Source organism: Myotis myotis, unplaced genomic scaffold (assembly GCF_014108235.1).
Source record: "Myotis myotis isolate mMyoMyo1 unplaced genomic scaffold, mMyoMyo1.p scaffold_m19_p_8, whole genome shotgun sequence".
In the NCBI taxonomy this organism is placed as follows: Eukaryota; Metazoa; Chordata; class Mammalia; order Chiroptera; family Vespertilionidae; genus Myotis; species Myotis myotis.
Genome location: NW_023416390.1, coordinates 64541153 through 64558186, shown reverse-complemented (window position 1 = coordinate 64558186; position 17034 = coordinate 64541153). Strand labels below are relative to the sequence as shown.

At 44.9% G+C, this 17034-nt stretch overlaps 1 protein-coding gene across 3 annotated transcripts in view; it reads left to right on the top strand.

Moving 5' to 3' along the window:
* Positions 1-369: 369 nt before the first annotated feature.
* KIF5C (kinesin family member 5C) overlaps positions 370-17034 on the top strand; it is a 147976-nt gene continuing 131311 nt past the window's right edge. For 2 of the 3 annotated variants that reach the window (XM_036320347.1, XM_036320348.1), the window contains exon 1: positions 370-870. In XM_036320347.1, coding sequence (XP_036176240.1) covers positions 745-870 — 126 coding nt within the window. In that variant the 5' untranslated portion in view covers positions 370-744. The remainder of the gene's footprint in view (positions 871-17034) is intronic. The other variant, XM_036320349.1, reaches the window with a different exon arrangement.

Below are 17034 nucleotides of genomic sequence, written 5' to 3'. Positions count from 1 at the left end.
CTTAAAATACTCATCCAAATTTCATTTTCACCCTGAATTTCCTTTCAATTCTTGCACAATTGTTTAGCACAGAAAAATAATGCTCCATAACTGTTGTGTTGAGCTGTAGAGATGATATAGACTTGGTTATTTATAGAGATTTTCACCGGGAGTAGTGGGTATGACCTCCATCCTGTGCTTGGCTTGGGCAGGCAGACCAGACCCGCAGGCTTTTGGAGGTTGCACCGGGCACCCCAAAAGCCCACTCCAAGCATCCTTGTCCTTCCACCTGCGGGTGGAACGACTACAGGTCCCAGGATGCTCCGCGCTCAGAGCGGGCGGGTCTCAGCCTTGCGGCTCTCGCCCTGGGAGGGCCGGGGGAGGCGGGACCCGGCGGAGGGCGGGCCGGGAGCGCGCTGGTGCTGATGCGGGATGGCTGAGCGCGCAGGGGCCCGGGAGCTCTGAGCCGGGCGAGCCTCGCAGCCTGCGCATCGCCTGTCCGCCGGCCGCGTGGTCGCGGGCAGTCCGGCCGGGGCCGGCGCAGGGAGGTCTGCAGCCGGCGGGCCGGAGGCTGAGAGGCTGCACCCACCCGGTCTCCGAGCGGCGGGAGCTGCCCATCCTCCGAATCCGCGATGACCTGCTGAGAAGCTCCGTGGCGGCTGCTGGAGGCGGCCTCGCTGCGGGCGGCGCGGTTCGCGGCCTCCTCCCTCGTCGCCGATCCCGGCCCCCCACCCTCCCCGCGCCCCCTCCCCGCCGCCGGCCGCGATGGCGGACCCAGCTGAATGCAGCATCAAAGTGATGTGCCGGTTCCGGCCCCTCAACGAAGCGGAGATCCTCCGCGGGGACAAATTCATCCCCAAATTTAAAGGCGACGAGACCGTGGTCATCGGGGTAAGTGGCCGGGGCGTCCGGTCTCCCCTCCTGCTTCGCGCCGCAGACCGGCTCCCCGACGCCCCAGACCGAGCCCAGAGGTGCTCGGGCAGCCCCTTCGGACACCCCCGCGGGCTGCCTTCTCGGGTGGACTAGACCGGAGACCCCCTGCCCTTGCACCGGAGTTCCCTCCCGGGCGGGTGGAGGGGCGTCGAGGCGGCGGGGCGGGCCCAGGTGGGGAGGATGGGGGTGGGGGGCGAGGAAGGACTCGGCGTCGCCATTGTTCGCGGGGTGGGGGCCCGGGTGGGCCTTTTGTTCCCCTCCCTGTTCATGCCGCGTGGGGAGGGGAGGTCCAGGGTACCCCCAGGCCGGGATGTCCAGGCTCCCCTTCAAAGTATGAGCTCGGCAAACCCACAAATGATTCCAGGGGTCAGTTCGATTTATCGAACATTTTTTACCTTTTCTCACCATCTATGCAAAAGAAGGAGGAAAAAAGGTACTGGAAAAACCCGTGGCCTGGACGCGGAGCTCCCACGGCCGTGTAGACGCGGCTCCCCGCGGCGTTTCACCTTGCTTTGCGCGCTGAAGGCGGGGTGCAGGGAACCCCGCGGCCTGGTGTCCTCGGGAGGCCTGCTGTGCCTCCTGCTTTTTCTCCACCCCGGCTGCCTTGGACGTGGAGCCCGGGTCTGACCCCTCCCTAAATGGGGCGACTCCCCTACACGGTGCCCACCTCCCCTCGGATGTGTTTGGTGCTGAGTGGAGAGGACTGTGTGCCCACATCTGTGGGGCGAGGCGGCCCAGGACGCAGGCCGGCAGCCCCACTGTGCAGAGAGCAGAAGTTACTTTGTGTGGCGAGGGCCCCCTCCCCTCTGGATCTCCCTCACTCTCCCTTTCCCCCGCCGACCCCCTCCCCTGCAGATGGGGCTGCTGGTGGGGAGAGGGAATACCCTGAGTTTTTAGTTCTTAGAGGAATATGCCAACTGAAATAAACTAGCTTTGTTTCTCACTCTTCTCCCCTCCCCCCCGCCGCTCCCCTCCCCCCTCCCCCGTCCCCAGCGTGTGTAGCGGCGAGTGCCCTCTTTGTATGCGAGCCGCGTGGGGAGAGACCGAGTTAACGGGAGCCTCGCGATCCCGGCTGACACACGTTCCTGGCAGCCCGCTCCGCTCGGGGCTGCTGATGCAGCCTTCCCGGCCCGGCATTGATTAAGTGATGTCATCCCGATCACTGAGCATGCTCCGACCAGCCCCCTCCCTGCCATTCCCCCAGTGGCTGGTGTATTTAGGTCAAGTGATGGACGGGTGACAATTTATAGAGGGTCTCAGGCAGAGTCTGCCAGGCCTTTCTCAAACCAGAGGCGACGCCTGCCTGCCCCGGCCGTTCCCTGCATCTTCGCCAAGGCTGCGGCGCCGCCCAGGGCCCCCTGGGACTGGCAGGTGCGAAGTGTACCAGGAGGCGGGCACTCTCCTCCGGAGGGGACCCCGGCAAGGCTCCGACCTTGGCGCCTGGGCGTCATGTACCTCCCTGAGAAGGGCAGCGCCCCGGATGACCCTTTCTCAGTCCTCATTTTCACAGTCACCAGGACACTGGCTGCTAACTGATCGGTGGCTGAGGGTGCTTTCTGGGAGGTGACCTCTGAGGGTTGGAGAGAGGAATTTTTTCTGCTTCATGTTAAATTGAAGAGAAGGTCTATGCTGCAGCTATGGATAAGGAGGAAAAGTATGTAATTAACGGCAGATAGGGGATATTGATCTATCCATGGCCGGTGCATGGGGCAAATAGTAAATTGTTTGGATTACACCCCTAAGCTGGGATCAGCCTACAGTCTGGGCTTAGAGTGGGAGTTACTGGGGATATCTAGTCCCTGCCCCTTGCCTTGTAACAATTTTTTAAAACAAATAATTGTGCAGCACTAGAACATGTCTGGTGACCCTTTTTTTTTTTCCCTTTCTCAGAAGTTTTAAAGAATAGCTTGGAGAAGTTTCTTCTCCTCCTCCTCCTCCTCCTCCTCCTCCTCCTCCTCCTCCTCCTCCTCCTCCTCCTTTGTTTCTAAAAGCGATAGACCAGGACTAACAAAGTGGAGTAATACAGGGCGGGGCAAAAATAGGTTTACAGTTGTGAGTACTCAAAACAAAGTTTATTCTTGTATTATTATTTTCCATACAAAAAATTGTAAATCTACTTTTGTCCCACACTGTATATCATCCTGTTTAATCTGTGTGCAAGCCAGAGATTAAACAGAGATCCTTAATTTTAGGGTTATATTTATTTAATATTATGATATTATTGTGAGGGTGTATTTCCTATCTAAATGTATATGTTATTGACCAAATCAATGAAAGCAAATGATATAAAATAAATTTTACCATTAAAATGGTCACCATATAATTTAAACAATTGTGTCTGTGAATACACATGTAGCTCTTCAACTATAAAGTTAAATTTTTGTATTAATCCTTTAATATAACAGTTTTCAGTTTTAAGATAAATTTCTTATTGAAATAGCGCATTCCTATAGAAAGGTGTAATCATAATTGTACAGCTTGATGAATTTTTATAAAATAAACACTCCCTTGTAATCACCTCTCAAACTAAGAAACAGACATTTTCAGGACCCCAGAAGTCCCCCTCGTGTCCCTTCCTGGGCTACTTCCTCCTGCTTTAAGGCAACCACTGTTCTGACTTCTAATGCCATAGATTAGTTTTGCTTCCTTTTTTTAAAACTTTACATACATAAAACCAAACAATATGTTTGCTTTTGAGTGTGGCTTCTTGTGCTCAACGTTATGCTTGTCAGATTCATCCATGCTGTGGCGTGTGGCAGTAGCTTGTTCATCCTCATTGTTCTGTAGTATCCCACATGAATGTAGCACAGTTTGTTTGTTCATTAACTGTTGGTAGCCATCTGGATAGTTTCCAATTTGAGGCTAATGTAGACAGAGCTGCTACGAACATTCTCTTACACACCTCTTTTGGTGAGTGTGGGTACAGAACAGAAAACTGCTGGATGCTGAAGGGTGTTGGGACTGGGGTTGGCATGTGCTAGGACCCTTGCCATTCCTCATTCATAACGTGTAACTAAGGGAAATGACAGTTCTGGCAGCCTGTGTCAGGTTTTGTACACCGAGTAGAGTAACTCCCCCGTCAGTTCAGTTGGAACCAGCCCAGGTAGCTCAGTTTCAGGTGGAGACTGCCTAAGGTGGGTCCTCCCTTCCTTACTTGCAGGAGTGTAGTTTGTGGGGATGACCCAAGAAGCCCAGAACCATCCAGAAATGCCAGTAACCTTCACCCCCAACAGAGACCAGTAAAGAATGAATTTCTGTGGAGTTAGCTATTAGTCTAAATTCAGAATCCCAGAAATTCTTTCTGTTTTTGAAACTGGGGTAATTTGTTTTCCTCTTTAGAGTCCTGTTAAAATCTTAAGGAAATGTATGCGAACAGGGAGATTTTGGAGGTAGAGTTTCTAGATTTCTCTTTTTGAGAAAAATGTCCTGTCTTGCTGGAATCATCTCTATTTTTCTGCATTTTTTTTTCAGCTCCTGTGCAAAGCTTTCTTCCCCTGATCTCCCCAGCCATTCTCTCCCCCCACTTTGAACTCCTGTGGCATTTATTTTGTATATGATCATGTAATCTTTTGCCTTAGGTTATTATTAATTTTGATCATCTGTCTGATGGCATTGTAAGCCATCTGCAGAGAGAAACAAGGACCTTCTGTGTTTTGCTTCTTTGTACTCCCAGAGCCTTCTCCATAGAAGACATTTAACAAATGTTTATTGATCTCTTTGTTGAGTCCAGCAGTCTTTACTTTGGCATATTTAACTTATTTTATGGACTTTTAGTTGGCTGTAGACTGTGAGGAGTAGTTAAGAAACAATTTTAAAGAGAAGTGCTATTCCTTTGAGCAGGCCAGGTAAATAGCATCTACTATACTAAAAATGCTGTGAGAGAACTACGTTCAGCTTTGTTATAAAGTAGGAGACCTAAGGACACTAGCGGTGACCTAGATGTAGAGGGTGGGGTGGCCTAGTGATTAGCAAGGGGTGCCACTTTAATTCTACAGAGAAATAGATTGGGTTTACGGCATTTCTCGGAGTACTCCTACATTATCTGATGAAAATTCTGGCGAGTCATCCATTACTTTGGGCTCTGCCTGTTGGTTTTGATGCATGTTTGTTGATGGAAACGGTCTTGGAGAGTCCACGGTAAGGCTCTTTGAAATGGACTTGCACACTTAAGTTTGGAGCTTTCCTTTCATTCTCTGGTTCCAAGTCCGGGGAAAGCGGGTCTTAAAGATGGGTGCTTCCTCCCGAGACCTGCACTTCCCAGCCTGTTTGAGAGCCAAAGCAAAGCATCAGCCACAGATCCTGAGCTGGTGAGTGGAGTGGAAAGGGGCCTCTGTCTGCAGGAGCTTCGCTTAGTTCTGGGCAGTGGATGGGCAAGGAAGGCAGGAGTTGGGACAGAGACAAAGTTCCAAACCTCAGTTATCTCTGTGGTGATTGAGGACTGAAGAAGTGAGGAAATATGACTAGAACTTTTCTCTTGTCTATAGTGATGGTCTTTAAAAGCAAGAGCATTAAAATTTTTTCTTTGTAAATTTATGCACCATTAAATCAATCTCTCTCTCTCCCTCTCTCTCTCTCTCTCTCTCTCTCTCTGTATTTTGTAGGGAGTTTGACAAATACAGCGTTATGTAGTTATGCTGTGTTAGTTTTCTGTTGCTGCTGTAACAAATTAACTTCACACTTGAGGCTTTAAACAACGTGGGTTTATTATCTACAGTTTCCATGGGTTAGAAGTCCATCAGCTCAGCTCTTTTCAGAGTCTCATAAAGCCAAAACCAAGGTGGTGTTGGCAGGGCAATGTTCTTTTCTGGGGGACTAAGGGAGAATCTATGCTTTTGCTCACTCAGGTTGGTGGCAGAATTCAGTTCTTAGGGTTGTAGGACTAAGGTCCCCATTTCTAAGCTGTCAGCCTGGGCTACTCTCAGGTTCTAGCCAATTTCTGCAACTTAAAAACCCAGCAACGGCTGAGTCCCTCTCATACTTCAAATTTCTCCTGTCTCTGCTTCCATGGCAAGTCTCTCTCATTAATTATTGCCTCCCTCTTCCACTTTTAAGGGCCCTTGTGATTATACTGAGCCTACACCGATAATCAGATAATCTCCCTATTTTAAGGTCAGCTGATTAGCAACCTTAATTCCATCTGCAAAGTACCTTTTACCCTTAATGTTCACATATTCACAGATTTTCAGGGTTTAGAGTATGAACATGGTTTGGGCCCATTATTCTGTCTACCACATACCACCATTAAAAGAAAAAAAGTCCTCATGTAGTCAAACCTTCTCCTCTCTCTTAACCCCTGGCAACCACTTATCTGTTCTTCTGTAAATTTGCCTTTTCCAAATTGTCATGAAAATGGAATCATATATTAAGTATCTTTTTTAGTCTGGGTTCTTACACGTATCAACAGTTCTATTTTTTATTGCTTAGTGGTATTCCATTAGATTGGTGCACTACAGTTTGTTTATCCATTCATCTGTTGAAGGGCATTTGTGTTGTTTCCAGCTTGGGACGATGATGCATAAAGCTGCTCTATACCTATGTATATAGGTTTTTGTGTGAGAATGAAGTTTTATATCTCTTGGATGAATTACTCAGGAGTGGGATTGCTAACTAGATCATACTTAACTCTATGTTTAATTCTAAGAAAGTGCCAAACAGCTCTGGCCCGGTAGCTCAATTGGTTAGACTTAGAGCGTCATCCTGATACTCCATTGTGGGTTGGATCCCTCCCTGGTCAGGGCACATACAAGAATCAACCATTGAACCCATAAATAAGTAGAACAACAAATTAAGGTTTCTCTCTCTCTCTCTCTCTCTCTCATCAATCAATAAAAATTAAAAAAAAAAAAAACCAACAAAACTGCCAAACAGTTTTCCAAGGTGGTTGTACCATTTTGCATTCCCATTTAAAAGCAGTAACATTTTAAGCTAGGGTTTAAAGAGTTTATTCAGTTGGCACTTTGAGTGAGTATTAATAGTGTTTAGTAGTGTTGAAATATATCAGTCCTTCACTCCTTGGTGCCCTAAATTCAGGGTTGTTTACATCACCTGAAACTGGATTAGTGGTTGCCTGTAAATATACCCTCTGAAACCCTGGAATGAGGGAACACATGAGAGTAGCCATAATCTGTCATGTGTCTCTGGAGGCTACTCACTGTGGTGCACACAGTCGGTGCTACATAAATGAATGGAGTAGATGGAGGCATCAGGGAGAGTCAGACAGAAAGTATGGATTTACTAGGCTTTTAAAAAAGCTAAGTAAGGCTTTTAAAAAGCTCCTTAGCTTCTCTGGGCCTCAACCCGCTCTTTTAAAGTGGGGATAATTACTTTGGTCGTAGGGTCATTTGGATGAAATGAAATGAAGTGGTCAAAACGGAATCTGGCACAGAGAAAATGCTCAATACCTGCTAATTACCTCCCATGTTTCCTAATTCCCTCGTAATTTTCCTCACTTTCAGAGTTATCTTTGTCCCTCAAATTATTGGCTTTAACTCTGACTATCCCCTGAAAACCCTCGTACATCCTCATTTCTTAGGCATTTGTTCACCCAGCTCACTCAGAATAGACACTCTTCAGCTTATTTGTAGAATTTCTAACCATTCATGGGGGCAGAGCGCATCTCTCATTTCCTTATTTATAGACTTATCAGCTGTTCCTTTTATCTACAATGATCATATATAGGATTGTGTGTGTGGAGTGTGTGTGTGGAGTGTGTGTGTGTGTGTGGAGTGTGTGTGTGTGTGTGTGTGTGTGTGTGTGTCCATGTCCTCCTCATGTAAATTATAAGTTTCTCAGGGACACAGAACTGTTTTGTGTTTTTTAAATATCTTTGTCTCCTTTATTGTAGTTGTTTAGTAAGTACAGTATATCTTGATTATTGAGGGTTCCTTTCCCTCCTGTTTCCTGCCTGGAATCAAGTCTCTGTAATTGCCAGTTTCTGAATTACCTTAAGTAACTTGGGCATCGCTGGGGAGTTCCCTCTGCCTCCACCTGTGCTTGTCTGGCCCAACTCCCCTGTTTAATGACTATGTTTTCCACTCTCAGCTCTTCTCCCTCCTTCAAAATAGGAAGCCTCCTCCACCTTTGGGTCCCCTTTAGTCCCTGCCTCAGAATGATCACCTGTGTCTCCTTATTAAACAAACAAAAACAAAGCCACCTATCCCCTAATGCTTTCTCTCTAATTAAAGAAAAAGTAGCCCCTTGACAGATCCCATTTCACCTTATTTCTCTCAGGTTTTTCATGAAGCCCTATTTTTTTTTGGGAGGGGGGGGAACGAAAGCTCCTCCTTTAATCCATTTGCTGCACATCAATCAAGTTCCTTTTAGTAGGAATTGAGTTGTTGAGTCTGTGGTTATTTGCAAATATTACATAGCTTGAGAGAAAGTGGAGTTTTAGATCACTATAATGTACCTTCCCAGCACCCATCCTGGATACCAGTCAGGCAGCCCAAGACGAACTCCCAGCTCTGTGACTTCTTGGCTGTGTGAACTTGGACAGATTGCTAACCCACACTGAGTTCCAGCTTCCTGGCCTGGGGAATGGGGAGAACAACACTCTCCATGTTCTGGGGTTGTGGACATTGACAGGAGATCCTGCTTGTAGAGTGCTGAGCACGGTGCTGGCACATCGCAGGCCTTCGGAAAATGTGCTACTTGGGACCCACTAGTGGGGATTTCTCTGTACTCTTGTCAGACTTCCTAATCTGCGAAGGCCCAGAACCTTCACAGTTTCCCCAGTATCCTCAGGTTGTGTTAAGAGAAAATTATTGTGACAGTGGTAAACATAGTAAGGAAGTGATTGCCATTGGTGTCAACATTGAAGTGATTGCCATTGGTGTCAACACTGTTGCAACAGGGGAGAGAAATCAGGCTCGACTCCAAATGCAAATACAAGTGGAGCAGGATGAGGGGTCGGTGGGTGGACAGTTACTCAGAGGGGACATACGGGGTGGGGGGAATTCTTGCTGAACTGACCTAGCAGGATTCTTCCTGAAGGCAGGCCAGATAACCAAGGTATCAAGATGTTGGTACTGAGGTATCGAGGGTGATGAGATATTCGGGGTGAGGGTTCTCTCTACACTGCCTTAGCAGGGCTCTTGCTAAAACCAGACTCTGCAGGGACAGACCTGGAAGTCCAAGGTTGAGGCCCAGTTAAGAAGAGATTCTCAGAGGAGTCTGACGCAAGTTTGATTAAGGAGCGAGTCTTTGTCAGAGGGAATCCAGATGCTTCCGTGGGGGGCATTCAAGGCCCTCCATATTCTGGGCCTGCCTATCTTCCTAACTTCACCCAATGTTCCATCTGTGCTGCCCTCTTCTGAAAAGATTAGGCATCTCAGTACCTCCCTACCAACAGCTGCTCACACCCCGCATGCCTAGGATGATGGTCCTCAGAGCGTACTGCACGGCAAGCATCCCTTTACCTTGAGAATCTCATCCCATGGTACCCCCCTGATATTTTCCTGATCAGCCCCTCTTCCCTTCACCCCTGGCTAGGTTAGACCCTTCCTGCTGTGGTACCATGCACAGCTCCTGGCTCAACTTCCCAAGAACTGCATTTCTTTGGGTATGTGTGTCCTTTCCTCCAATTAGACTGAGAGCTAATGTGATTTTCAGCTATTATTTATTTAGTTCCATTTATTTCCATCTCCAGTGCCTGGAACAATGCCGGGAACAGAGTAGGTGCTCAGTACATGATGTCTTTTGAAAGAGATGGAAGAATGCTGTCTCTTCTAGGCTGTCAGATGTCAGAGCCTGGAGATATTTGGCATCTTTCCAGCTCTGGTAACTTGTTTTTCCTACTTGGGCATCTTCATGGCTTTATTGTTATTGCTTTAAAAATAATAGCTTTTTCAGGGGTCCTGATAGATTGCAAGGTCATTGGGGGGGGGGGGGACTTAAACCATTCAGAAAGCATGAAGGCAAAAATCACTTTTAATTTTATGAGCTAGAAAACACCATTGTTAACATCCTATTGTTTATTCCAGCTCTTTTCTATTCATAAAACAACACATTTGTTTTAAAACAAAGATATGACTTTACAAAATCTGTTTTGAAACCTACAGTATACTCAGACATCTGCATTTTTAAAGGTTACATGTCATTCCATCATATGTCTTGTCAGTACTTCATTGAATCATTCCCTACTGATAGCTATTTGGGTTTTTCTTTTCTGTTATAAACAAAAGGGTGATAAACATCAGTGCCCACATTTCTTTGTGCACTTGGCCAATTATTTTGTTAAAATACATTTCTAGAATTGGGGTGGCTGGTCAAAGGATACAGATGGTTTTAAGGCGTCCATTGTTTTTGAGAGGGAGCAGTTCAGAGATGATGAACTGTCTTCTGTTTTATACTCTCACTTCTTTGCTTATTACCCCATAGAATTGCTGCCTTTTGTCTCACAAGGCCTCCATCCCTTCATACCTGAGTTAAACTAAATTCTTGCAGAAAGTGTGCGTCGTCAAACACTTTAACCCACAGATAGAGAACGTGGCAGTGCCTTCAGACGTGTAATGTAAACCATAGGATTTTGTAGGCTGTTTCTTGTCCGTTTCAATATCCTGAAGGATGTTGTCTCTTGGTGGTGATCAAAAGCTAAATCTTTCTCTTGAGGCAGAGAGAGAGAGATAGAGGCCAAGATTGTAATCTTCAAGAAAAGGAAGGTAGCTATGCCTTTCTTCTTGGCGCTGACATTGAATGGCCTGTGGTATTTTCTGGGCAGTGGTAAGTTGAGAAGGGATAAAATAGTCCCCCCTCAAAAATGCCCTAAAAAGAGCTTTCCCCCTTGATTACTAGGTACTCTTTTAAAAAACTTATTATATAAAAATTTTAAATTATACCAAAAATAGAAAGAATAACAAAATATACCCCCCATGAGCTGGTTTTAACCATCATCAATAAATTGGCCAAACTTATTTTATTTTCCTAACCTTTCCCTCCAAAATCACTTGATTGTTTTAAAATGAAATCTCTTTTTAAAAATTGAATTTATTGGGGTGACATTGATTAGAGTGAAACATCTCAAATTATTTTATCCCTAAATTGTAATATGTATCTTTAAAAGATCAGGACTCTTAAAACCATACTAACATTAACAAATGAAAATATGAACAATTCCTTAATGCCAAATGTCCAAGTCCAACCCCCCCACCCCCCCCATTGCCTCATAAATTCTTCTACATTTGGTTTGCTAACATCAGAATACCAGCTACTATTAATTGCAAGTGAGGAGAGGAAGGAATGCTCATACATTTACCTCAGGAAACAAGAAGGAGGTGTTGGTATAGACTCACAAACACACAAAGCAGTCAGGGCTAATGAAGATTTCCAGCCCATCTCCCTTAACCATGGGCACGTCCAGTTATCTTTTTAATAGACCAAGGCTGGCATTGCAGTGTCAGGCAGACAGGCTATTTAGAGAGCTTCGTGTTTTATAGCCTTTCTCCTGCTGCTGCTTTCCCTTGCTTTAGTCACCTTGCATCAGCTTCAGGAAAGCAGGCAGATACATCACTCATTTGTCTTCCAAGATCAGTGCCCACCCTTATTAGCTCGGTACCAACTACATTTAGAGCAATTCTTTTAGGTGTGTATACGTGTATTAGTATTTATTACCTTTTCAGTCAATGAATAAATGAATACCCATCCTCGATGTGAATTGAATACTAGAAAATAAGTCCACAGAGCTGACGGGAAAACATAGAGGTGAGTACAGAATTCAGTGCAACGCAGCTCTTTAAGGAAGGAGGTTTGTAGTTCTGTTTTTATTTTTTCTTTCTTTACTCATAAAAAAAGAACAAACTTTTGCCCAGCTGGTGTGGCTCAAGTGGTTGAGCATCGAACTATGAGCCAAGCGGTCACAGGATCTATTCCTGATCAAGTCACATGCCCGGTTGCGGGATCGATCCCCAGTAGGGGACGTGCAGGAGGCAGCCTATCGATGTTTCTATCTCTATCCTTCTCCCTCCTCTCTTTAAAATAAATAAAAACATTTTCTTTTTTTAAAAAGAAAAAAAAACTTTTGGAGGAGGATGTGAGTGTAGAAAAAGTGCAAACATCCCGATAATTTATGCTGTAACTTCCTTGACTGCAGGATATGGTATGGTCGGAAGAGCTGCAGATCAATAATATCATTTTAGAAGCATTTTATTTCAAGATCTTGGCTACACACTTTTGGGTTGACAAGTCCCAGGGACTCTTCCTTTCCCGGGATCTCTTTTAGAGCGATCTCTCCCATTCTTAACATCTCATTTTGCGTCATGAGGAAACGAAGAGCAGTCTGCTTCCGTTGTCTGAGGAGGTCATATCATAGTTTTTATTTCTGAACGAACTGTCTGGCACCTCACTCCTCAGAGGTTATTGATTTTCATCTGGGGACCTGGGGAGATAACTTCATCTGACATCAGAAACTTTGGCTTAGTCTTGGGGGTGGGGAGCTTGTATTTCCCTTTCATAGTCAGTCACCTGCCCCACAGAGAGGAACAAATGCCAATCTGATTGGTCAGTGTCCAAACCTCTGTTGGTCCTGGTTGCTGGTGGGCGGGATCCCATGGGAAGCAGTTAGTTCCTTCCTGTGTCTGGCCTCTGTAAGCCAACCACAGCAGGATCTGGCTTCCTGGGCTGTCTTCCAGGGGCTTTTTTTTTTCTTTCTTTTTAAGTCGCTCTGTCTGCTGCTGAGTGGACAAGTGAGGCTAGATGCACAGATTCAGGCCCAGGTGGGCTGGTCTGCAGGTTCAGAAGAGGTTGGGCTGCAGGATGGTCTAGAGGTGAGGTGAGGAGAGTAGGAAGACCACATAAGCCTTCTTACCCGAGACGCTGGCCAGCTTCAGTATTGGGATGATATGGGCTGGCACCCTACCCAGGTGGGGCCTTATACCTGCTGTGCTGCGTCTGTGCAGAGCACACTTGCCCACCCAGTGAAGAGGAGGGGTGACTGTTAGGGGAGTCTGGGTCCCTGGCATTCTTGGGTCCCTGGTACTAGTGTCATCATGGTGGCATCAAAGCCTTCTCCTAACTACTAATAGTTTATTTACATATTTGTGAAAAGTAGACGTTAGAAGGAAAGTGTTTAGCTCTTCCGTAATAATTACTAAGCAACACAACCTACTAATTATCTGTTCAGACAAGTGGGAGAGTCATGTGTGGCAGTAGAAACACACAGAACAATCAAGGCTAATCAAGATTTCCAGCCCATCTCCCTTAACCATGGTCACCTTACACCCAAAGTACTATATGCAACTGGTGTGCTGTAAGAATTTTTAAAACGTGCAATATCTGACTATTTAGTCAGAGGTACTGACCATTCCCCCCTTAGATTGTCAAATAAAAAAATGATAACAGCCAACACAACAATAGCCATCCAATGTGAATGAATCAAAAGTATACCTTTTTTTTTTTTTTTTTTTTGGTCAGAGTGGCAAAAGATATATTTTGTGGTATGCCATAGAATTTTAGTAGTTTATGTGTGCCATAAGATGAAAAAAGTTGAAAATCACTCTTCTAGAGTAACAACGCTTGTTATGCGTGTTTGTTAAATGTTCCTTAATAAATATGGCTCTTGATAAAGATTGGCTTGAAGATGTATTTTAAGCAGTATTTTCTGGTCTAGACATTTATCCAAAAGAGCTTATAAAGGGGAAAATATACTCCTACTTAATACTTTGTTTCCTTAGTTCTATGGAACACAGATATGAAGAGGTAGCATACAGATTAATGGAAAGCTGAAGTTAAACGAGTTCTTTATGACTAAGGAGTGGGCTTCACTGGAACAGTGTGCTGTAATACTGTCCAGAACAGTGGCCACTAGCCACCTGTGACTGTTACCCGGCACATTGTCTTTGCAAAATTAGTCCAAATTAGGATGTAAAGTAAATATAAAATGTACTCTGGTTTTTGAAGACAGTACAAAAGAAGGAATGTAAAGTATCTCAATGTTTTGTATTCATTGCATGTTGAAATGATAATACTTTGGATATATTGGGTCAAAAACATTAATAAAATGAGTTTTTCCTTTTTGCTTTGATGTGACTACTAGCAAATTTAAAGTTACATGTGTGAGTTGCATTTTTGGCTGTTATTATTTTTTTATTGGACAGTGTTGCTTTTACATTAAGACGCTGGCATTCAGACTGTTGTCGCATTTGTTAACTTCCATTCCATTTTGGTGTGTTGAGTGAGGGCTTATTAGGTGTTAAGCTCAGTGTTAAGCATTTTACTAGCAGACTTACTGTATGTGCTAATAAGATGAGATCCCTGCCATCAGTAACCATATATATAACTCAGTGGTAGAAAGCAAGTAAAAAAAAGTTTTATGCCGAGTGTCCAAAGAAAAGAGGAAACAAAGTCTTGTTGGAATTAAAAAGAGAGAGAGCAAGTCTAGTTGTGTCCATGGAAACAGACCTCAGGCAGAGGGGCCATTTGATCCTTACTTTGATGCAAATATAAAATTTGCTTTTTTATCTTCAGTCACTTTGCATTCCTAGGGAGCTGCTTTTGAATATTGTTAAGAAAAGATGTGAGAAGGGATGTGTGCCAGCCTCCTCTGTCTCTCTTGCTGCTCCTCTCTCCCCCTTCAAATATTGTGACATTGAGGATTGCCACTGGGAGCTCCTGGGAGGAGCAGCCCACCCCAGTCCTGTAATTAAGTACCAGCCATATGCGGCAGCCGGTTTGTGATGCATTTGTAGTGGTTGACATTGAAAACACCAAGAGGTGATGCTGTGCATTGTCTTTGAAAAATGTCAGGACGCCGCCCTGCTGCCTGAGTCCTACCGCAGCCCGCCTGGGGACAGGACACCAGGCCTGCGCGCCCCTCCCTGCTCCCCACGCTGCTTGGATCGGCCTCCCCGGGGCTGGTTGGTGGTTTTTCATTTTCAGGCAAGGAGCACCTCTGTGATTGCAAATCTGTCACTTACCTTCTGCCTCCATTCTGTCGCTAATGCTAGGAATGGCAACCCGCTAGTCCTGGGAATGCACTGCCTTTAGCACAGGCGCCTTCTACTGAGGTCCCTCTACCCTGCGCAACAAAGGCGCCCATTAGGAGGACCCGTGGTGGGAGGCGATGCTGTTGTGGGAAACCTAGGAAACGCTGCCTTTGTAGCTCCCAGGTGGCTTTGTCCTGGCTTCTGGGGGTGGGCTGCGGTGTGGGGAGGCTGCCTTGCAGGTGAAGGCCACACAGCTCTTTAGAGGAGTTGGTTCTGTGCTGGAAACTGCCTTCCACCCCCACTCATGCCCCTGTTTGTGTTGATTGGCACAAAACTGAGTTTTCCTCCTTTGTAAATGGCAAAAACGCCATGGTGCTAACACGAAAGCCCAGCAACAACAAAATCAGCCATAATCTCACCATCCTACATCATCCATTTTAATTTTTATACCCTCCCCTTTCCTCTCCTTTTTGATACAAAAATAATTTTAAAAATTATTTATTGATTTTAGAGAGAGAGGAAGAGAGAGAAACATGGATTTGTTGTTCCATTTATTTATGCATTCATTGGTTGGTTCTTGTATGTGCCCTGACAGGGATGGAATCTGCAACCTTGGTGTATGGGGATGACACTCTAACCAGCTGAGCTACCTAGTCAGGGCCTGTTGGTTACTACTTAACTTTTTTTTTTTTAAAGTATAATTACAGACATATAGTTCTGCCTTTTTTCTTTCTTTTTACCTAAGTTTACTGTATATAAGCTCGTTAGTTCTGGGTTAGCCCACCAACCAGGTTCAGCATCCTATGGGCATCACTGGCAAAGCCAGGTCTAGGACAGAGAACCTGAATAAGATAAACTAAAAGAAAGGCAATATGAAGAGGAAACCTGGGTCAGGCAGAAAAAAGAGAAAAGAGTGCTGTAGGTCCCCTTCCTTGGTGTCTTTGTTCTCTTGACTTACTATAGAAAACATGACACATTTCCTTTCTTACACAATTTAATTTGAATACAAAGTACTGCTCTCTATTGCATAGTTTGTCACTCTTTTTTGATGCCTTAATTATTGTGTTGAGTACTATTTATTTAAGAAACTTATTGGTTTGTGAAAGTTTTACCTATGAGTCTGGTTAAATCATAGGTTTTAAAAATATGATAAACTTGTACACACTCATGGTATAAAAATTAAAGAACACAGAAAGAGATAAAGGGAAAAGGAAGGACGGGGTAGAATTTTTACCTGGGAGAAAAGATATGTAAGGTGATCACTGTGTGTTTGAGGGAGGGAGCAAGCCTGAGGGCCATGTTCAAGGGGCCTGAGCATAGAGGAGTAATAAGGTGGTCAGATTAGACTAGACAGGAAGGAATCAGATGTGGAGACGTTAAACTGGGCTAGAGGAATTGAAATGTGATTTCGTTGACTTCATACTCTAGCCTATAGCTGGTTCAGAAATGCTTCTACAATCATTTACCCTTAAATGCATGTGACCCTTCCCCTCAAACAACCCTTTTCTGAGTCCCACAGAGGCAGGTACTATTGCAGTTTGCTTTTCACAGTTCTGGACCTGGTAGTTCAATATGCAGTTCTTGTCCATTCCAAACGATCCACCTGTTTTGGGCTCTTGATTTATCACCCAAAAGGGTTAATACCTTACATCTTATTTAACCCCAATAGTTGGAGGAAGTTTTCCTTGCTACTGGTTATCGTATATGATTCACCAAATTTTAAGGTATTTGATGCACAGTAAAGTAACATCACTTCAGCTGTATTTAACATAATGCTTTTCTGATGATATAGCCGTTTCCCGGAAGACTTTTGCATTCCTGTTAATAACTGTCCAATTGTGAATATTGGGCATGTCAGAGCCCCTCAGTGTACAATAGTAGTTTCATGTCTGTTGGTCTTGCGTATTTTAAAGGTAGAGGTGATAGGAAACATCCATGTAAAGTGGCTTAATTCTGGGAGAAAATCTTTAGCACTCAATTTCCTTCCTGAAGATAGAACTTCCTCTGGAAAGTGAGTGTGGGAAGTTGCAGACAGGTGCTTTTCAACTTAGATGCTTAGGAGGAGCATATTTGGAGAAAATGTATCATTTTTAAAAAATTATTATTTAAGATATTTAATATTGATTTTTTGAGAGAGAGGAAGAAGGAGAGAGGAAGAGAGAGAGAAGAGAGAGAGAGAGAGAGAGAGAGAGAGAGAGAGAGAAGA